At 40.9% G+C, this 23,495-nt stretch overlaps 1 protein-coding gene across 2 annotated transcripts in view; it reads right to left on the bottom strand.

The window, feature by feature from the left end:
- The window catches only part of ankhb (ANKH inorganic pyrophosphate transport regulator b), an 84,327-nt gene that overhangs the window by 33,223 nt on the left and 27,609 nt on the right, over positions 1-23,495 (bottom strand). The window contains exons 2-8 of one of the 2 annotated variants that reach the window (XM_042332005.1): positions 13,962-14,178; positions 10,875-10,993; positions 4,506-4,589; positions 3,223-3,393; positions 2,198-2,332; positions 1,521-1,613; positions 501-587 (exon numbers count right to left, since the gene is read on the bottom strand). In XM_042332005.1, the coding sequence (XP_042187939.1) occupies positions 501-587; positions 1,521-1,613; positions 2,198-2,332; positions 3,223-3,393; positions 4,506-4,589; positions 10,875-10,993; positions 13,962-14,178 (906 nt within the window). The remainder of the gene's footprint in view (positions 1-500; positions 588-1,520; positions 1,614-2,197; positions 2,333-3,222; positions 3,394-4,505; positions 4,590-10,874; positions 10,994-13,961; positions 14,179-23,495) is intronic. The other variant, XM_042332006.1, reaches the window with a different exon arrangement.

Raw genomic sequence — 23,495 nt, forward strand, 5'->3', positions numbered from 1 at the left:
CAGAGATAGATTGTTGGAATGAAATGTGCACTTTCTCCCTGGAGGGACAGTATGCTGCTTACCTAACCCTATAAGATAGTAGGTGCAGGATGGCAGGAGCCAAGGCATGGGGATACCAGAGTATGTGTTGGGGTACTGCTGGAGTCTAACCAGCTAAAACCGCATAGCTTGCCTTTGATAGCACTGTCTGACAAGCTTTCTCGCTAAACTCTAAGCTCACAATTGCCTGCTGTAGGACATTGTTGGACACTAGGACACTTCACACAAGCTAGCCTCATCACTTCTCTGAGTTAAGATATCTAATATTACATCTCATTACTCAGGACCAACTTTGTTTCCACTGAGCAATGCCAAGCCACAATGAGTGTTGGAACGTTTCAACTGTAGCCTAAATAAAACGTAATCCAGAGATCTCATTGCTTAGCCAATGAATAACAATTCCCCAATCTCTCAGAAAACCTACGGATGCTCAAGAGTGGGGCAGGAGCTTGTATACTTACTGTGACGGACATAGCTAAGCAGGTGAAGGTAAACCTCTTGATATGCGATTTATTGATGATGTGTCCGAGTTTATTGCTGGAATTGTTCTATGACAGATAAAGAAGAATATGATCAGTTGCCATTTAATGTTATATTAAAGTAACTATTGGTTGTGTTTTAGGGTAACAAATTTGCACTGTTGGTATATTGGAGCTTTGGAAAGAGCAAAAGCAATTTTGATTTTAAGTGGGCTTCACAGTGTTAGAGAAAAATGGGATCTTCCACTTGTCCCGAGAGGCGCTGGCTCAGAAAACCTTATTTTCCCACTTCAATGTTGTCAAAGTGTTAAGGTGAGTAATGTTATTTCTGGAGAATGAGACTTTCCCATTGCAATGGGGATCTCAGCACTCAGCTTTAGCATGGGATAAAAAGAGAGTGCAGATCCCTCTGCTCAGCAAAGTAGTTCATTTCCTCTCACCATCAGGGCCAGTACCACATTTCCATCAGCTGAATAAGCAGCAAGAAGCTTACCAGTGCCTCGTACTAAGTTATACAATTTTAGCTGGTTCCCTTCCATCAGTTCCCAATGTGCACTTCGGAGTCCCAAACCCTGGGGTTCTACGTTCCACTGTTCTTTGGACGTAGGGGAGCAGGTTTCACCTTTCCCAGGGTACAGATTGCACACTCCAAAACTGACAGACACAAGCTCTGCTTTGGTGGACAATCAGCAGCTGCAACTGGAGGCACACGTTTCCGCCGGCTCAAATACACTTCTCCCCTCCCCGCCCCGCTGAGCCATCGGGGAGAGTCAGGGACGTCAATTAATCAGAATGATGTTGTGGACAAGTGGAATGGATCATTTTTTGAACAGGAAGGGCAGTGAGTACAGATATTATCTGAATGGGAAGGTGAGCGATCTGCACAATTGTAGTTACATCTGTTGGTAATCATTTGCATAATCTACTTCTGGAGATGTCACCCTGTGTACGTGTGTTTTTAAATGTTTTATAGAATTAACTCCTGCATGTGCATGGCATTACCTTGTCAAATGCAGGATAAACAGCTCGGAGCTCAGTCAGCCACCCGTAAGGCATATGACCCACTGGGTATGTTGCTGTCAGAACTGCAACAGCCTTAAAGTAAAGGAAATAGAAAGAAAATATTAAACCACAAATGCCTGCGAGTACTATTTTCCCACATCAACAGACCAGCAAATCAGACTACGACCAACCAGCATTTACATAAAACAAACAAGACTTCATCATTACTCTGCTCAAGGCATTTGCAAGGTAAATGTCAGAACAGCTGTGGTTTCTAAATACTGTACTCAGAAAGAAGTCAGACTAATTCTTGTTCTAGTCATCAGCTGAGGTGACAGCTCTGGCTGTTTATTCCGAATTATGAATCTAGCCTTTGGGTCAACTGTTACTAAATAGACAATGAGTCATCGTATCTGGATGAGAAGATGTTTTTTTCCTGAAAAAGTGGTTGTGTTTTATTTGGGGGAAGGAGCAAATTATAATCTTGCTATTCTAGAAAGTAGTGAAATCAAAGACCTGGTAAATCTCAAATCAGCAACAATAAAAACAACAACTTGCATTTATATAGTGCCCTTCACGCGGGATAGCATCCCGGAGCTCTTCTGGGTCAATTTATTTGGATTTTAGGAAAGCATTTCATGAAGTTCCACATGTAAGACTTTCTGTGACTAACTCACCTCTGTGGCTGTGGGACTGCCCCCCAAGTCACGAGACACAAACAAATTGACTATGGGCCTGCTGATCCGCTGAGTGGCTAGGATCAGAGCTAGAGGCCACCAGAAAGCCAGCATCTTCTTTATTGTAGCTTCTCCCTGGAATGCGAAAAGAACATAGTTCGATTTCTATATCGAGTCAGAATTGTGGTTTATTGGTGGAGCACAGACCATCCAACACATCCCTGGAGAGACACATTCTGCTTACTTAATTCTGGAAAGTTTTAGGGCAGATTGGGGACCCAAGAATGTACACTGGGGTACTGCTGAAGTCTAAGCAGCTAGAAGCGCATAGCTTGTCACTGATATTGATGCTAGCAAGCTTTCCTGCTGTTCAGCTAGGTCCACCTTACCTGTTAGGGCTATGGCTCACAGGCTTAACAGGAGATGGGTGGGAAGAATCTGTGCCCCCAGTGACTGGTCTGCTTTCCACGTCCTGCTGATAAGATGTCAGATTTGTTATCAGCAATGCCCTAGAGTACTGTGGACCCACCTGACTCAGGAACTGGACTACTATATACTAATCTTTGCATTTGATATAGCGCCTTATCATGTCTTCGAGATGTCTCAAAGCACTTCACAGAATATAATGTAAAGTGAAGTGACTGTATATTTTGTAGGTGAAACGGGGCAGCCAATTGTATGCAGCAATGTCCCACAAACAGTTGTGGATTGAGTGATCAAATTATTATTATTTTTATTTATTTATTGATGGGATTATTACCCCCAGAAAAGTGATCCGCCAATCAACTAACAACCAGGTTCCTACTTACTGTTAGGTGAACAGAGTATGGGTAAGGAAAGTTGCCTGATGTTTCACCCTGCCTGTGAATCGAACTCAGGTCCTCTCGCTTGAGAGGTGAGTGCTCTAACCACTAAGCTATAGGACTCCACAATAGAGCATTGTGGGACCACCATAGAAGATTGATACGATTAAGACATTTCTAACCTCCAAGATGCTTAAATATTTGATGTAGTTGAATACTTACCCCCATTTCAGGTCCACTTCTCTCCGGAATTACATCATGTACATTTTTGTAGTAGCCAAGGCCCAGCATGGTAAAACGGACCATTACACCCATATACAAGGACAGGATTGGGATCAGGAGAGGTTCTGTGCACTCCAAATGACTGTGAAGCAAGATAGACACAAATACAATCTAGAAGGAAAATAAACGAGATTAAATGTCATTTTCTAATTTGCAAACAAATCAACAGCACAAATTAATATGTACATAGGAGGTAAAAAAATAGTACAAACAACCCAACATCTTTCCTGAATACATTTTAGCTGCCAGTGTCAATGTCTAGCATTGCTACGATAGATGAAGCAGCACATGCTGGATGCAGAATAATGCTCCCTCTGCTCCACCATTGTGCCTCACCTTTCAACCTCAAAGCATATCCCTTTATGGCACCAGCATGAAAATTTTCCACTCTGTTATTGCTTCTGCCTATTTAATGCTCATTTTGTAAACATTGGGCTGTTTTGTGATGTTCTCTCACAACTGCTAGGAACTGGGTTCAAAGTGCCCAGATCCAAGGAGTGAATGGAGAGTTCCTTACATCCTTAAATGTAATTATAGTTCACTTTATTTGTACATTTTGATGGCAAACTTTCAGGTTCAACTTGGGAGACCACCATTAAGATGGAAACACAGACTTGAAGCAGAAAATCATACAAGTTGCAGAAGTTTATATTCAAGACTTATTGTGCAATAAGAGTATTTGATCAGAAATGCTACACAACGAAAAGTAATAAGAAAGTAAAATTCTGCACTTATTTTAGAATCTTTTCCTGATTCTACTGAATAAAACATTTTGCATTAAGTATTTATTTCCTATATGTGTACATAAACCCATCTCTCCAGCATCTGCAGGGATTATTGCATTGTGCAATAGGCGCAAGTTTGATTTGGATACAAGCAAAAGGGGTTTGAAAAAAAACTTTCATTTGCATTTTGGGTTCCTTTTGTTTTGTGTTGTATTCAGAATTTTAAATGGTGCCACACGTTGTGTGCATCAGGGGCTCAATACAGATGTGTGAATATAAAATGTTAACATGGTGCAGAATTTATTAAAAACTGCAATTTAATTTTCATACTAGGTGTTTTTGCTTTAGTGGGAAATAATGGCCGAATCGCCTGAAGTTTTTATGGAAAATCCTTAGAATGCATGGGAAAAGCTGGATCATCATCTGGGAGTGCTGATAACCCACCCTGCAGTTTTTTTTACTGCCCTCCTTACAAGCACAACCCCATTGCTATCCTACCTGAGTAATGACATCGGAGACAGAAGCACAGCCCACCAGTAAACTGTATTTGTGCTTTAGCAGAATGCCTGCGTGAGTCCAGGCCTAAAAAGCAGTTAAAAACAATTCATTGGGGATGACATTTCCATTCAACACTAGGAACACGCACAACAAGTTTCAAGAGAAGAAAAAAGCAACCAATTTCTGCACAATTTACATTTCTATACTGCCTTTCACATCAGACGACATCTCAAAGTTCTATGATAAACCTAGATGGGCACCCAAGCCGGTGGGGTCGGAGCAGAAGAGGGTGGAGAGGGGAAAAATGACTGAAAGCATGATCAAAGAGGCATATTTTGGGACCTACACTGAACAACGGCAGAGAAGGACTCCAGAATGCAGTTCCAGAGAGTGGAGGCAGAATGGTTGAAAGCGAACCTGCTGATGGTGGGTGGATATAGCGGGCAGGGGTACATGAAGCATATATTCAAACTGTTTTGAAATCAGTGAGATTGTAACTCTTCCCCTCAAGGAAGTCAACAAAAAGATTTGCTATGCATGATGTTATTCTGCACAGAGCTAAAAAAAAGCCAACTGATAAAACACAAAAGGTTTACAGCACAGAAAGAAGCCATTCAACCCAACATGCCTAGGCTGGTCCTAGCTCCCCTACTGGAGCCACCAACTCTAATCCCATTCACCTTTATTTTTGCCTCAGTTGAAAACCAGCAGCCACCTTTGAAGCTATGAGTTTCAATATTACAACCTAATAAGGCATCAATGCATTTAAGAGGAAACTCAGTGGAAATATGAGAGAGAGGAATAGAGGTGTATGGGGGCGGGGGGGCAGGGATTAGGATGGGCGGAGGCTCATGCGAAAATATAAAAATTGACACACACTGAATAGGCCAAATGTTCCATTGCTATAGACTATATAGGTAAATAACCCATTTTAACTCGGAAGAAACTAGAACAACATTGAAAGATGGGGCGAGGTCAAAACATCTTCATATACATTAATTATCAAGGTCATATAAATTGTCTGCAACATACACCAGTTTGCATGTGTATTGCTCAGAATACAATAAGATAAGAATTGTTTTTGAATTTTCTTAAAAAAAACAAATTAGTCACTCAATCCACGACTGGTTGTGGGACACTGCTGTGTGCTATTGGCTGCCGCATTTCGTCCACAAAACATGTACAAAACAGTTGACTCGCTTTACAGTATATTCTGTGAAGCGCTTTGAGACGTCTCGAAGAAGTCATAAGGCGCTATATCAAATGCAAGGATTATTTTTATTATAACCCTTCTTTTTAATGGAATATGTCACCCTGAACACCTCTCCCATATCTCCTTCTTATAATATTCTGTCTGATTGTACACTGTTTGATAGTATTTACCACATATTATGAATCATTTATATTATTCATCCCACTTTTAAAAACCTAACCACTGTATTTGATTTCTCAATCTGTGCCAAGTTATTGATCCCCTATATATATATATATACACACACACACACAGGGTGACCAAAAAGTTGTGATACCATAACAACATTACAATGTCTAATAAGTCTTAGAGAAATGATGATATTTTGTTTTTTTTAGATAATAGGGTAGTTATCATGACTTTTTGGTCACCCTGTTAACAGTTTGGTCTCTAAGTTGTTATAATAAATCGCAAACTGGAGCGTCAAATGTGCTCTCAATGGCCTAAAAAGTGAGGTTACTTCAGGACAGTGGATTGTTAGCTGCAACACATTGAAACCAGATGCCAGGATCCCAGGCTACAGAAGGATAAAGCCAGCAGCTGCTCAAAACACATGTGGTGCCTCAACTCTGTTTTCCACCAGCTGAAGCTGCACTTGTTCTAACAAGTAGGATTACATTTGTGTTACCTTTGTAAATTAAAGGACACTTTACAGTAGCATTTGTACCAACAACAACAACAAGATTACATTTGTATAGCGCCTTTCACGTCGGGAGGACATCCCAAGGGAAGGTAAACATTTTGTGTACAATAGGAATAGATAACAAGAAGGCATTATGTGGCAATGGTCTCTTTGAGCACGTCAGGTAATATCAATAACTCAATTTGAACCAGATGACAGACTAAAATGAAAGCACCCTATAGGTAACCAGCTCATCTTTATCTTTTACAATTGAATGGCAGTAACACTAAGTATGTAGGGATGTGTATCGAGGCTGTGAGTAGGACAATGTTCTCAAGCATCTCATGCGAGTTGTGGTGTTCCTGATGCTTACCATCCACCGAGTGAAGCGCCAAACCTCTCCTAGTCAGATATTAAATAATCAACTAGTGATTATCCTCGGGGCAGAGGGCAAGGTAAGTGAGGTCTCGTTAAGGTTGAACATTCTTGGCAACGAAATAACAGAATTTAGTCAACTCTCTGTGACAGTCTCCATGATCTGATTCTTGAGCTAGATGGGGCTGCATTACTCCAAGGCACTGTTGGTGACAGACCGACCAGTTTTAAAAGAACTTCAGGAAAACTGGCTTCAACGCTTCTTTGTAAGCTTTACTGTTAAAAGATACATCCCCTTGCACCGCATTCAATTGTAAATGATTAGAAAGAACTGGTCACACTTTTTCAATCATAGGAAAGCTAACAGGCAGTCAAGCAGCCAGTTATCAACATTCACATTTTGCATAGCAGCATGATTCAGCAAAAGACTGCCCTTGTCCTACTTGGCAACGATGAAACAGCTTTGTCTCACGTGGCACTAAAGTGCAGTCAATGTCATAATAACATTTCCTAACCACGTCTGAAACTATTCAAACACCAGTGATAAGTTCATAGAATGCAAACATAATAATAAATAATAATCCTTGTATTTGATATTGTGCTTTTCACGTCTTCTAGACATCTCAAAGCGCTTCACGGAATAGACTGTAAAGTAAATTGACTGTATATTTTGTGGGCAAAACGCAGCAGTCAATTGCACACAGCAGTGTCCCACAAACAGTCGTGGATTGAAGTGACTAAATTATTATTGTTTTATTTTCTTGATGGATTATTATTATCAGGTGTGTGAAGTAAGGAAACTTGCCCAAGTTTTGCCCTGCCGGGAATTGAACCCAGGTCTCTCCCTTGCGAGGCAAGTGCTCTAACCACTGAGCTACAGGACTCCACAACACCTATTCTTTATTTGGAATCACCATAATGGGCAGATCGCAAGCAACAATTGGGGTTTCTGAACTAGTCATGAATCTGAAATAAATCTTGTGACACACAATGGTTAGCATCAGGAGACACTGTCTAGTCTGAGTGCTCTTGAGTGCTGAGTACCAGGGTGGACCCCCTATGTCATGGTGATCAGAATTGTACACAGGTCTGCGTGTATGGCCTGACCAGAACAGTGTACCGCTTGAAGGTTCTATATCGATGGTGTAGTTGAGCGGGGTTTTCAAAATTCTCACAACCCTCTGTGATTTTGTTTTCTGGAATCATGTTCACTGGCTCAGATCTAATATTGAAGAATAAGTCCCTTGTTTTGGATCCTTCTAAACAAGAATAGTCTCCCTTTATCTGGCTTGTCAATTGCCTTCATTATTATAAATACTTCAAGCCGACTCAGCTGTTCCTTCCAGTTTGGCATAAGAGAACACCAAGCGTGGCATCCAGACTGCTTGAGTTAGGCTTGCTGCTTCTCAAAAAGGCTTCACATCAAAGACAGTTATTAATTTCTGCTTCTACCCATCTGAGGCCCCTGGAGCTCAGGACACAACTAACTCCCAGGGGAGGTGTGGTTTTCCATATTACTTTTGCTTGATCAGCCTTGTAATGAACTTTACTGATTCCAATTATATTAATAAGGGATCTTTTATAAGCATAAAAATACATTGGAACAGCTGAGGCTTGTATGCCATTCTACTCTGCAGATGAACTCCTACCCCAGCTGATTTAACCAGTTGCCTCAATAGTTTTGTTTTGCATTCCTCATGATCGTGAACGTAAAAAATTCAGTTTTTTTCTAGCATGAAATTAATTTTCAGGCATGCATTAAGTTTCCTTAAAATTCTGGAAGCTGTTTCACATTGAAAGGCAAAAAGTAGCAGGGAGATAAGAGAGGACCTCGGCCAACCATGTAACAGTCAAAATAAACCGTGTAATTAAATTGTTGTCATGCACATAAAGGAGAGTGTGAAAATGTGCCCAGAGTGCTGGTTATAGGAGGACAGTAAAATGATGCACCAAAGGGTAAAAAAAATCTCCCATAGCATAATGACAAGTGTTTATAATGGGGCTGACATGTAGGGATTTAAATCTCGAGAGTTGTTTTATTTATACAAACATATTAACACTAATTCTTTCTTCAAAGCAAGTGTGTTGGTGTGAGTTAGGTAAAGAGAGATCAAGAGAGGTTTTGAGCTGTTTCGTCACTTGAGAGCAGCCACACATTTGTGTATATGTTTCTAGTTGTAACAGGGGGTATTTTTAATGAAAACTTCAATAAGGCTATATCTTGTAGATGTATAAACACAAAATGTATTCCCTGGGTGAAAGAACAGAAAAAAATAAAATGGGCAATTTCTTTAAACAAACAAGCAAAAAAGGAAGTCTGCTTGATTTAAGGGAAAAAGATTATCCAGAGAAAATGGTCTTAAAAATTAGCATTGATTGATGGGGGGGAGGGACCTAAGCATTTCTTTGTTTCTATGTCCATTTCTTTCAGAAAAAACTGGTCCAATCTTAATGTACAGGAGTCAGCAGTCAATAGATGTAAACAGCCAACAGGATCCACTGTCTACATTTAGAATTGGTTGAATGGGTTCTTTTGGTGCATCAGCAGAAATCAATGAATGCTTGCAGTTAAATCGTTTATCAAAAATTTAAACTTATCATTCACACAGATGCACTTTTAAGCCAAACTCAGAAAAGTAACACTCAAACACCAGTCCGATAACGATAGTGATACGTGACACAGGTTAGAACATCGGGAAGCCTCTTCAGTTTCTTATTACCAGTAATGACTACTATTTAAGCTGTAAACATTGATTCTGAAGTGGGGAAAGAAATGGCAATACAGTCCGTGTTTGTTCATGATACTACATGAGGGGTAGCTGCAATTGACAGGAAACAGGCTGACCAAAGGCAGTGGGATCTGTATACAGTGGGTTGACAAATGAGGCAGACTGATAAGGTTGGGGGAAGGAAAATAAAAAGTATCATAATTTATAAGCTAAGCTAATAGTCTGCTGAATACAACACAAACAAACACAACAACATGTATTTATATAGTGCAATTCCATGACCAATTTCCATACAGGGTAGTGTCTCAGAGGGCTCAGCAGTGCTTGATGCCGAGCCGGGGGGAGGTGGCCCTTGGCACAGTTGAAGAGGAAGGTCTTCAGGTGTGAAGAAGGAGAAGGTAAGGCAGAGGGACTGAAGCAGAGAGTTCCATAGTTTGGGGGCATAGTGGCTGAAAGCACGGCTGCCAGTGGTGGAGCGGAGGGGACGAGGGACATGCAGGAGGCTGCAGCCACCTGAATGAGGATGGTGGACACAACTATCACTGGTGGGATGCAAATATCATGAGGGTGGTTGGAATGTATTGTATTTTAGTTCCATCCAGCATTATCCTGGAAGCAGTTTACAGGAAACTTTTACTAATGATTCAAGAGAAGTAAATGTGGCATCTTTACCATTCTGCCATCTTGCTTTATCACAACATGTAATGGTTGTTTCAAAGGCATCTGTTGATAGCATGTATATCTCTAGTGTATGAGCCTTGATCCTGAGAGGTGGCAGGCTACTTCACTGGAGATGGGAATGGGGGAAAGTCAAATCTATCCCTAACACTCCCACACTCTATCAGGGATTCAAACAATATCTGACAGCTGAAAGGATGGGCTGACAGCTCTTTCCTCAACCTCTGGGATATCCAGTGAGCAAGCAGCTGCTAAATGCGAGTAACCAAATTTTGGGCCATTTATGGACATTCCCTCACTAGGTAGATTAGGTGTATGGGGTTAAGATCAGAAGCATGTTGACTGCAATGCATTTGCCATCTGATGAAGAGCAGTTTCCCCCAGTTTTCACTCCAATTAATTTATCTTCCACAGAGCCCCAAGTCTGTGCCACTGAGAGTGTGTAGCTAAGTAGCTTCAGACCATTGCCCACATTCCTTGTTATCACTTACCTGTTAACAACCTAGCTACAACACTGCGAGCAAGAATATAAATAGCTATGAAAAGGATAAGGTTTCCATCTCAATTTGCATATCTAAAATTATGGCAAGCTATCTAACTGGGGTAGGGGAGGAAGAAAACAGGGTGAATTGCATTCATAGTACACCTGCATGATAGTATACAAATAAGCATGGTACTTAAAGCACAAGGTAAACAAAGGTGTCTTGATTTACCAACGCATCCAGCATTGGGAAAGCGGCCAAGTAGAGGAAAGCTTTCCTGGTTTTACTTCCCACAGAATCATCCACGTGATGTAACTTGTTAATGATGTAGTAGCCCAGATTTGTATGCGCTAGAAAAGAAAACAGGAAAACAGGCCATTGACTAAGAGCCAGTCACACCACCTGACCACTTCTATAGAAGGTCTTGTGATCTTCTCTTTTTGCCTATTCTTCAGTTTTAATCCCTTTTCCTTACCCTTGCATTTACTTACAATCCCTTCAACACAGCAAGCAAACATCAATAAACTTAAAACCATGAGAAGACTCATGTTCCCTTCTACCACACCACCAGTTGTCCTCAAGACTTTCTTGAATACTGCTTTCCCATTTCATAGCACATAGGTTCTGTTCTGTAGATCTGCACACTCATGCCACTCTCTTGTGATGGGAACACATTAGGCATGTATTCTGGTGGAATGAGATCAGAGGCCCAAAGGTTCTTCTTCCACCAAATTAATTTTAGTGTGATAGTGGCATATGATTTGAGAGTGGGAACTACCAGCAGCTTCTAATCAGTCAATTGGTGGAAGTGGCTTAATTGCTACTAGTCATATAAATGGGGCAGCAAGATTTGGTTTCCATTGGGAATGCTTTACATAAATGTAAAATGTCAATGTAATAATAAAAATCCTTGCAATTTGATATAGCTTCCTTCACATCGGTCTCAAAGCACTTCACAGGATTTACTGTGTATTTTGTAGGCGAACATAGAGACGATGTCTCACAAATAGTCATGAAGTGTATGACCAATTTTATTTGAGGGATTGTAGGCCAGGATACATGGAAAATTCCCCTTCTCTTTGAGTATTGCCATGGGATCTTTAACATTCACCTTAGTAGGCAGACAGGACCTTACTTTAATATACTGTATAAAGGATAGCATCTCTAACAATGAAACCCACTCCCAGCACTGCATTCAGGTGTTAGCCTAGACCAAGACGCTCCAACCTTTTGGCTGCCAAGGGACGGATTCCCTATTTGAGAAAGGTCCGTGGACCGCATAAGTAATATTTTGTATCTCCCTTTCAGAAATATAATATTTATACCGCACCTTTTTCTTATTGAAAGGACATCTCAAAGCACTCAATACTGTCTGGGAAGCTGAGCTGGGGTTCGGGAGAGATGGGATGGGGAGGGGAGGAGATGACCGAAAGTGTGGTCAGCGAGTTAGGTCTTGACGTGCCTTGAAAGGGTAGGGAGGGAGCAAATCGGAGGGACTCCAGGAATGGAACTCCAGAGAGCGGGGCAAAATGGCCAATGCTGGGGCAGATGAGGTGGGGGTACATGAGGCAAGCCGGTGTTTGCTCTGCAAAGGGAACGGGCAGGCCGGGAGATCACATAAGTATGGTGGGGAGGGTGGGGGTGTGTGGAATGAAGGACATAGAGACGTTTTTCACTGGGGAAAGAGGAAGCTTTCCGTGAGTAAAACTGCACGTCACTCAGTGTCTGTCCTCAGTACCCCTCGCGGTGGCCGAGGGAGCCTCCCATGGTCTGTCCTGACAGTAAACCACAAAACACTGCCCTCAATTCTCTGCTCTCTCACTCTTTTTGTTTCTTTCTCCCCCTCTCATGTTCTCTCTCTCAATCACTCTCTCCCTCTCTCTCTCAAACACTCTCTCTCTATCCTTCTCTCTCACACACTCTCTTTCACACTCACCTCACATCTTCCCTCTCCTCTCACACTCTCCCCTTCCCTCCCACTCTCTCAATCACTCTCAACCCCCTCTCCCACGCTCTCACACACACTCTCTCTCTCTCTTAATTACTCTGACTCACACCCCTTCTCTCCCACATATGCTCTCTCTATCCCCTTTCACACTCTCTCTCAATCACTCTTTCCCTGCTCTTTTGCACTGTGGATAAGGAAATGCACTTGCCTTCCTGACAGAGTTTAGCAATGGCTGGTATTATTTCCACCCTCCGTGCTGCATACTTCCAACCGCCGGCTCCTGCCTTGGGAGAATGTTCAACCGGAAGGGAGCGGAAGTTGGAAATAGTCTTGGGCCAGGTAAAATCACCGGCCGGGCCGGATGTGGCCCGTGGGCCGCCAGTTGGACCATGCTGGCCTAGACTATACGAGTTCAAAGTCTTGATGCGAAGTTTGAACCCAGAACCTTCTGACTCAGAGTTAAGACTGTTACTAATTGAGCAAGGATAATGCTGTAAGGTTTAGTCTGAACCAACACTTAGGAAATATGCAGATTTCATCACTCCTAATTGAATTATGCAAATATGAATGACAAGAGATATAAGATATAAGCTCTATGACCTGATCACCCCCATCCTCGCCTGGCTCCACTGGCTCCCCATGCCCCAGAAGATAATGTTCAAAATCCCCCTTCTTGCCTTCAAAGCCCTCCACGGCCTTGCTCCTCCCTACTTTTATGACCTGCTAACTCTGTCCACTCCCTCTGCTCAGCAGACTCTGGCCTGCTGCACAACCCCGCCCTTGCTGTCCACAATCTGTCGAGCCTTCAGCCTCTCTGTCTGCACCCTTTGGAACTCCATCCCACAGTCCCTTCACCTTGCTCGCTCCTTTGCCTCCTTCAAGGTTCGTCTCAAGACCACCTTTTTGACCGTGCCTTCGGCCACCCTCCCTACCTCTACCCTCCTCACCCTTTACCCCTCCTGATTCCAACCCCCAACTGGGGTCCAAGTCCCTCACTGTACCATGCCTAGGGACATCCTACTGACCTGAAAGGCTTTTTTTTTGCTTTATGTCCTGCTTCAGGATGTCATTGCACACCTATGATGTGTAGTTCAAACTCTCACAAAATAGTTTTCGGCAACAGTACAGTGATCAGATAGTTGTACAGTTGCTGGTGAAGAACACATTTACAGCCAACCTGCAATATACTTCCAGGAGGCTGCAACTCAACATTCAAATCAACTGGAGGCTATAAAAGGTGTAAAGGCAACACACTGTACAAAAATGTTGAAATTAGCAATCATACTTAATAACTGATCACAAAATGAGTACAGTAATTGCTGTGTACCTAACCTACCAGTTCCCAGTGTAGGTGTGAAGATATAGATTACCTATTAGAACATGAAAGATGGCAGCCACAGTGCCAGCTGTGATCATGCAGAGAACAGCCTTGATCCTGTCTCGCTTGCTGTGCACAAACACCAAGCCCACATTCTTAAAGTCACTCATTGGCCCAGTGAAGAACTTCATGAGGGAGTAGGCCAGTCCATAACTAGCAAGCATCTCAATGGCATCCTCTTTTACAGCTGCTATGCCCCTGTTTAATGCCTGTTCAGAAAAGGCAGGAGGATGGAAAAAAAACAATTAGTATGGAATTCATAAAGCCCACTGAATATTAAAAATACATAACATATGATACTTAGTTGTGCATTTTCTACATCTTGGTGGTTTAAACAATCTAACTAATAAACATTTACTCATCTGAGTGAATCCCTCATTACCTGTAATCTCAAATGCTATATATATTAAATATAAGGATTTTTTGGGTCAACTCGGTGTGACACTTATGGAAACCCAGCACAATGATTAAGAATATCCAAATCAGATTGACAAGAATTCCACGAATGTGTGCCACCCACATGTGGAAATTTCCATGTGTCTGGAACAGAATGAGCACTCTTTCCCTGGAGGGACACACAAAGCTTAACCAATACCAGAGATATTGAGTGCAGGTTAGGGTTGGCAAGAATAAATATGACATAGTTACACCAAACCCTGAAATAAGCATCCCTGGGCTTATTTCACAGGTATGAGTACATGAGATTCAAATTAAAACCCACTATGCTGCAATACTCTATTGGCTTTAATGTAAAAAAATTAAAAAAGAACGGTAAAATCTTGAACAAAATACTGGGTTTAGAAGAATCTTTTTGTTCCCATGGTGCAGGATGAGAAGCAGTTCTCAAACGGGTTAAGAAATACTACTTTATAGCACCATTTGTGAGATCATAAAGCCTTCATTTTCATTTGTGTTAATTTCTATTTTAACCCAAATACCCAACAGGTTTTGAATTGCATCCAAAAGATTCCTATTCACTTAACATCCTCCTGACAAGAAAGTCGCTTTACAAATGTAATTTGTTGTTGTTGATCACACTCAGTGTTATTTCTGCAACTTGCGTTTCTGGTTAGATACCAATTAAAACTAGGCAATTTCAGTCATCTTGATTGGACTTTGTAACGGACCAATATTCCATAGACAGACACCAAGCTTTCACACCTCACACTCAAGTGTGCATTATTCATGTGCAAGCTTCAATAATGCATACCGGAAGGTTATTTAACACTGGGTCAGCATCACAGCCAAGGACATTCTCCTCCTCACCACATGTTGATACCAATGCAAAATCAGCAGCAGTCACAGGTCAGTGATCAGGAGAAGAAACCTTGGCTGATTTTCCCCTCCCTAGCCAGTACACTAAGGCCCCATTTATACTACCTCTTATGAGATCAGCGAACAGCACAAACTACAGATCAAATCTATGACCTTTTCTGGTCTGTGTGAGTCAGTTGCTTCTGCTTACTGAATAAATTCATCAGCGGAGCCTGGAATTCATATTTTAAATTTACTTCTACATTATTTATTGGAACAAAATTCTCTCAGGGAAACCTATTATTCATTGTGGAAGTACTGCACTAATATTGCCCAGGTGATTGATAACATAATAAACTATTGTTTTCAACCACCATGTAGTTCATAAAGCTTATGCAAATATAATGACTCTTATCTCTCTGTCTCTCAGCTCTCTCTGTTTTTGTTTCAGATTCCAGCATCTGCAGTATTTTGTGTTTTGATAATGATTTTCTTCACTGTTATCCATCACACATATGACTTTGCTAAGACCCACCAGTCGTGATGTGGCCAAGCTCCGAAGTTATAGTGGATAAGAGTTTGTTCCTTACGGACCAGGATCTTGCTGTGAATCCCACTCTGTGTTTGCTTGTCTCAACCGGGCTTGGATGAGGAGGTTAAATTGGTCCTGATTTTCCCAAGTAGTGTAAGTGAAAATGAGCCAGGGTTCCCATCCTGGTCCCACCACAGGACCCTCTGCTATGTGTCTGTCCATCAGTGTGACAGTTGGGTGGGGAGAGGTTAGGCTTGGCTGCATCATCCACTATGGTCAAGTCACTTCACTGACACTCACTATCAAGACTCACACATAAACAATAGCTACTTGGCCAGATACCAGATAGCAACCAGCACTGTAAAAATGATCCCACCAAGTTGAGGCAAGTCCAGGAGCAGGGGGGCATATACAAGTGGGGAGAAAAAATAGAAAATTACACATACTACAATTTCTTTCTAGAAACATAACAAGAAGTGTTGAAAGCCATTTTGGCATTTATTTCGGAAAGCAGATGGACCTGGAAACTGAATATTCTTGCCATCACTGAGCACCGTATGCATTATTTGCCACCGTGATTGGGTCCAGTAGGCATGAGCTGTTCTTTCCGAGCTCGGTCAATTTATGGAGATTATATAACAAATTTGAGAAGAAATACTTCAAACCGCTGAAACCTATGACTTTAAAGCACAAGCTTACTGTATCATATAATAACGCAAAGGCATCTGCTCCAACAATCTGCCAGAAGTTAATGTAGATTTAAACACAGGAGGAGCTTGAGGATGAAGGAGAACTTGCGAGTTACAGCAAAAAGAAAGCGTGCATTTGCACTGGGCACCAGTTGAGATTTTTTTTAAAACACACACAGACTCATTTTATGCAAAAGAATTTGATTAATCTACTCCTATCCACCAATGTCAATGTAACCGCAAACCCAAGTTTTTACAAGATTTTGTACTCAAATAATATTAACATCAGAGAAGTTTATATGCATTGAATATTGTTGAAGAAAACTGATCAACTACTCATAATAATGATCCTTGCATTTGATCCCGTCTTCGATATGTCACAAAGCACTTCACAGAATATACGTAAAGTGAAGGTAAAGTGACTGTATAGTTTGTAGGCGAAACATGGCAGCCAATTGCGTGCTCTAACTACTAAGCTACAGGACACCACATCATGCTTTGTAATCAAATTTAAATTAATATCTAATAAAATGATCAATTATTTCATTTTAAAAAGCCTTCTTTTGGAACTGGAATTGACCTTCACAAAATTAAATATGACTGAAAAATAAAAGGTTATGCCGAAGCTTGGTGTTGATGTATGCAGTCTGTATTTAAGGACAAATCAGGTAAAAGAAGCGTTCTCTGAAAATAATACAAAATTCTGCCAATAAAATGAGAGATAAACTTTGCCATGCAAATGTAGCAAATTTCACAATTTTTATAACTTGGCCATTTTATGGCAGAAATATTAAATAATTACATAATAAAAGCTTTAAAACATCACCTCATTTGACAATGTATAACCATTATATTACATTACGCCATTACAGAAAAATCCTATGAAGCACTTTGAGACAGTTTGATGTCATCAAGTGCAAGGATTAATATTGGTCCAATTTGAACATTTTCATGAGGGGTTTATTTATTCCGTAGTACCACCCAATAAATTCAAAGTATGGGCAGGAAGATTAATCAGGAAGGTCAAGATATTGATTTAGTACATAGGCAAGTGGAACAAACCACCAACACTGGAAAGAGGATCTTCAAATGGTTTTGAGAATCATAGAATCATAGAATTGTACAGCACAAAAAGAGGCCATTCGGCCCATCGAGTTTGTGCCGGCTCTTTGAATAGAGCAATTAATGTCAATCCCACTCATCAGCCCTTTCCCCATAACCCTGCAGACCCGTCCTCCTCAAATACCAAAACGCGTTTTTAAAAGTAGTTATCGAATCGGCCTCGACAACCCTTTCAGGCAATGTGTTCCAGATTTGAACAACTCAATAATAATAATAATAATAATAATCCTTGCATTTGATATAGCGCTTTTCACGTCGGGAGGATGTCCCAAAGCGCTTCACAGAACACACTGTGAAGTGAACTGACTGTATATTTGTGGGCAATTGTGGCAGCCAATTGCGCACAGCAATGTCCCACAAACAGTCGTAGATTGAAAATGACCAATTTATTATTGTTTTTGTTTTGGAGGGATTATTATTAGGTGTGTGGAGTAAGGAAACTTGCCCAAGGTTTCGCTCTCTGCCTGGAATTGAACTCAGGTCTCTCACTTGCAAAGCGAGTGCTCTAACCACTGAGCTACAGGACTCCAGGACAGTTTCACGCAGGACTCACTGCGTGAAAAAATTTCTTCTCACCTCCCCTCTGCTTCTTTTGGAGACTATTTTGAATCTGTGACCTTGAGTCAGCGACACACCCACCAGTGGAAACCTCTATTTGGTCTCCTCGTAACCTTCTCTGCTCCAATGAGCCTTTCCTCATAATCAAGGTCCCTCATTCCTGGTACCATCCTCGTAAATCTCCTCTACACCCTTTCCAATGCCTTAACATCCTTCCTATAGTGTGGTGCCCAGAACTGGGCACAGTATTCTAACTGAGGCGTAACCAGTGTTTTATATAGGTTAGTCATAGCCTCCTGACTCTTGTACTCTATGCCCCTATTTATAAAGCCTAGTATCCCATATGCCCTTTTTACAGCCTTATTTACCTGTTCTGCCACCTTCAAAGATTCATTCACCTGCACCCCCAGGTCTCCCTGTTTTTTTACCCCCCTTAAGATTGTATTACCAGCCTGTATTGCCTCCCCTCATTCTTTCTACCAAAATGCATTACCTCGCATTTCTCTACATTGAAACTCATCTGCCATGTGTCAGCCCATTTTACCATTCTGTCTATGTGTTCCTGCAGTTGGCTCCTATCCTTCTCACTGTTTACTACCCTACCTAACTTTGTGTCGCACCTAATAACTCAACAAGTTTCTGTATATTCAAATAATCAAAGATTATTAGGTGATGAGAGCTGTGTTGAAGGAATCTTTGGGAAATTGAATGAGTAGCCTAGATAGGCCAACTGTCTACTAAGTTTGGGGTATTTCATTGGTTTGTGGCAACTCAAATGGAAAATGATAAGGTCACCTAACACCTAAAACAAGACTTTTTTTCCAGTCTTCAACTTCCTTCAGTGGCAATTAGCAATGACATTGCGGTGAGAGCAGCGTGTCGTCACAATTTGAGTGTACTTATTTCCTGGCAACTATTGGGGACTGGGCGCAATGACTATGCAGACAGTATGGAGACACCCCTGAAAATACACATAGCAACCAAAATGTATTTTACATGTTTAAGCTCATAATAGTAATACTTTGTCCTAACGTCAGGATGATTGTTGCAGCTGGCAGTTCCTCAATAGCCATTAAGATTAAGGAAATTGCTCTTCTTTGTACCTTTTCACCCTCCATCTCCTGATAGAACATGAAAAATCAAGAGCTAACATGTGGAACGGGCAGTCAGAAACAGTTATTCTGTGGAGTTAGTTAAATTCAATGACTAGGTTTCTTGAAGTTACAGTGACGTAGCAACACACCCATATCGTGACCTGTTAACAAACGTTTCAACTTGCTGACCATGCTAAGCATTTCATTGAATTTCACAGCTTGTAGAGGCTGCGTAGATTCAAGCCACATTTAACTGACTACAACAGGAGACACCTCCAGCATAGAGCCATGCAATTACAGTCTGTGCCAGATAGGCAGGAGACATTTTGTTCACTGTTAAATACAGATTTGTTTTGGTGAAAAGGTTAATACAAGATGCCAAATACAGTACCAATGATTTTGCAGGCAATCATTTGCTTTAAACCTTTATCAAAAGAATTCTGTGTTGCGTAACACATCAGTTTAATTCCTAGTACAACATTTTTCATAATAATAATCCTTGCATTTGATATGGTATCTTATTATGTCATGGAGACGCCTGAAAGCGCTTCACAGAATATAATGTAAAGTGGATTGATTGTATATTTTGTGGGTGAAACATGGCAGCTGATTGCGCCCAGTGGTGTCTCACAAACAATCGTAGATTGAAGGTTCCCTCATATAATGTTTTGCAGGGATATACAAGTTATGTTTTAAGCCGAGTCACTGACAGTGTATTGAGAAAACGCTTGAGTTATACAGGTAGCTAAGGGTCATTTATACCTATTGTACTAAGTAGACCAGAAACCTCAACTGCTTATATAGATACAGAAGAATATCAGCTGCAGAAACCACAAGTATTTTTACATTTCAAAACATGGACCTCATTCGTGCTGTGTATCCCTATTTGATTGTAGCAGATAATATGAAGTGTTTCAATTCATAATATTATCAAACAAGCAGCCATCATTCATAAGAATTTTTGGGATCTGACACATATACACATAGCCCACTGCTATGCTTTAAGTATCCAAACCAAACTACTGTAATAAAAGTTCCATACAATTAGACAAGTTAGGGCTTTTCAGGCTAGAGAGATGACTCAGAGGGATGTCATGGAGGTTTGGCAAATTTTAAATGGGATCAAAAAATTAAACCCAGAACAATAGTTTAGGATGCAACAAGATTGTAGAATAAGAGGACAAAGGATTAGAATTGCAAGTGTCAGTTTCAGGACAGATACCAGGAAGTTTTTCCTTTACTCAGAGGGCACATAAGAACATAAGAAATGCTAGACGAAAAAAGACCAAGGTCCATCTAGTTTGCCTTACACCTTCCTGATGGTCGCTTGCACATATATCCCAAACTACCTATGTACTATATTCCATAAGGTTATTTCCTAAAAGAAAACTATCTAATTTGCGTTTGAAAGAATCATCACTTCCTGCTTCAACCATTTCCCTAGGGAACCTGTTCCACAGTTCACTATTCGCTCACTGAAAGAGCGTTTGCATAGATTCGTTCTGAATTTACCCCCCTTCAATCGCAGGCCATCTCCTCTGGTTTTATTATTCTGGACAAGTTGAAACAGCAGTCATGATCTATATTGTCTTGGCCCTTTAGAATCTTAAAGACAGCAATCATGTCGCCTCTCAATCTTCTCTTTTCCAGCGTGAACATGCCCAGTTTACTTAGTCGCTCCTCAGTCCAGTCCTTCCATTCCCTCAATCATTTTGGTTGCCCTCCTCTGTATCTTCTTGATTTCTCCAATATCCTTTTTGTACTGCAGTGACCAGAACTGTACACAGTATTCTAAGTATGGTTTCACCAATGATTTATACAGTAGCAGGATTACCACACTATTTCAGCTTGCTATTGATCTTCTGCCTCTAATTAATGCCTGGAACAGGTTGTGAGGAAAGGTGATTGAGGCCAGGCTACATTTAATAGGATTGGGCTCAGCCACAATTCCCCTCTCCCACCAGTATGGTTTATATAGCCTGCAGCATTAGTGGTCAAGGTTGAATTATAGACATTCTAGTGACCAATGGAACCAGGATTTATACCAAAATAATAATATTCCATTCACATCGGAGGAGGTCTCAAAGTGCTTCATGGGATATATCCTAGCACCTTGAGACATCCTCCCGATGTGAAGGATGCTATACAAATGTAATTTTGTGGTTCTCTTGTGACTGTGTTTTGTGGGCAAACTCCAAAAAAAAGTGAGCCTGAGTGTTCCATCCAGTTTCAAAATGGGTGATCAGGACACTTTTACCCCTAGTGTGCAGTTTTTTTTTTAAAAAAAAGCATGTGCCTGTCTGTGGAGTCCTGTAGCTCAATGGTTAGAGCACTCGCCTTGCAAGCGAGACACCTGGATTCAATTCCAGGCAGGGCGAAACCTTGGGCAAGTTTCCTTACTCCACACCCTAATAATAATCCCTCCAAAAAAAATTGGTCATTTTCAATCCACGACTGTCCTGTCTCAGGGAAGAGAAAAAACAATGAAATTCTCTTCACGCACTGAAGTCTGAATTTCAGTATTGTTGAGGACAAACTTCAGTTGGAAAAGTTCAAGCAAATGGCACCCATAAGATTTCCCCCTCAGTTAATGCTCTTTCACTGTAACAACTGCACCGTTTCACATGATCATGGGAGACCCAGCTGCTAACTTTCAAATCACCTCATCAAAGCAGACTTGCAAAAAGAATGAACACAAGCCAAATAGGGTGATGTAATATTTATTGAGAAGAACAGTCCCAGGAAAAGGGTGGAGGGAGGCAATCTAGTGAAAGCCTTTTATCTTCTAGAAAATAGTACTGGTTTCCAAATTTCTTCCATCTGTGCCCCTCATTTTCTCCTGATAGCAATAATCATTACTAGGGCACAGGTCTACCCTGCCGCCCTCTGGTACCTCACCACAGGAACTGTTCCCTATATGTGAAACAAGATAAAAACAGTTGCCAAACTGTTCAACTGATCCTATCCTCACTGACACCCACACATGTACATGTTGAACTGAGGTCACTGGATAGCTTCCAGCAATAATATGTGCTGAATTGTGACATCTATTGGCAAGATTTGACTGTTTGAAGATTTAACATTTAAATGCCTAGGGACATCCTCCCAACATGAAAGGCACTACATAAATGTATATTTGTATCATATTTGGTTGCCATATTTCTAATCAAGAATCCCAATGACTTTTCAGACATTATGGTGGGTTTTCCAATTAGAAAGGGGACGTGCACTCTACTGAACAATCTAGCATCAACAGGGGAAGATAGCATGAATTTATGCTTTTGAATGGTCAGTTAGAGGAGCCTTGGAATGGTCATTTTGTGCATGAATCCTCATTCCCTCATGTGTTCATCATAAAATTCTGCTCCATGAGCAAACCACTAGATTATGTTTAGCGCTGACCTATATGGGCACTCTAGCCATTAATTAATGTCTTGATCCATATCAATGTAACATTAGATAATTATTTGGGGAGGACAAGTTTGCAGGACTATGGGGAGAGTGTGGGTGAGTGGGATTGAATTGAGCTGGCACAGGGTTGAATAGCTTCTGTGCTGTAAAGTTCTAGATTCTCCCACAAATATGCAGTCAATTTACTTTACAGTATATTCTGTGAAGACCTTTGAGATGTCTAGAAGACGGGATAAGGCGCAATACCAAATGCAAGGATTATTTTTATTATTATCTGCTGCCAAGCTAAATATGACCAGCAGTTTGAAAAGATCTAAAATCATATAATTGTTATAGTACAAAAAGAGCCCAGTCAGGCAATTTAGCTGGTGTTTGTACTTCTAATAGAGCTGTCTCCTTTAGCCATATTCTCCAATATTGTTCCTGTTCAAATATGTATAGAACCCTCAAGGGTATCTGAGGTACACTGTTAATTGGACAGATATGTAATTCTGACATTTGAATTCCAATGGTCTTTTTCAAATTGCACATTATTTGTTCCTAGAATACATTAAGCAAAGCAAGATAAATAAGTCACTTGGTAGAAATAGCGGTTAGAGTTCTCTCACCACTCCTTTGTTTTTTTTCCAAAAAATAACTTGCTCACATCCACCTCCAACAGTAGAATATTAATGAATAATGGGTCACATAAAAAACATCTCTTGTAGAGGTTTAATGGACACTCCAATGCAGCGAAAGGGATGTTCTGCATTGTTGGAGGTGCCATCCTTTGGATGAGATGTTAAACTGACTGTCTGCCTGTTTAGGTGGACACTAAAGATCTCATGGCGCTATTTGAATAGGAAAGGAAGTTTCTCCTTGTGTCC

Source organism: Callorhinchus milii, unplaced genomic scaffold (assembly GCF_018977255.1).
Source record: "Callorhinchus milii isolate IMCB2004 unplaced genomic scaffold, IMCB_Cmil_1.0 Scaffold2, whole genome shotgun sequence".
NCBI classification, from domain to species: Eukaryota; Metazoa; Chordata; class Chondrichthyes; order Chimaeriformes; family Callorhinchidae; genus Callorhinchus; species Callorhinchus milii.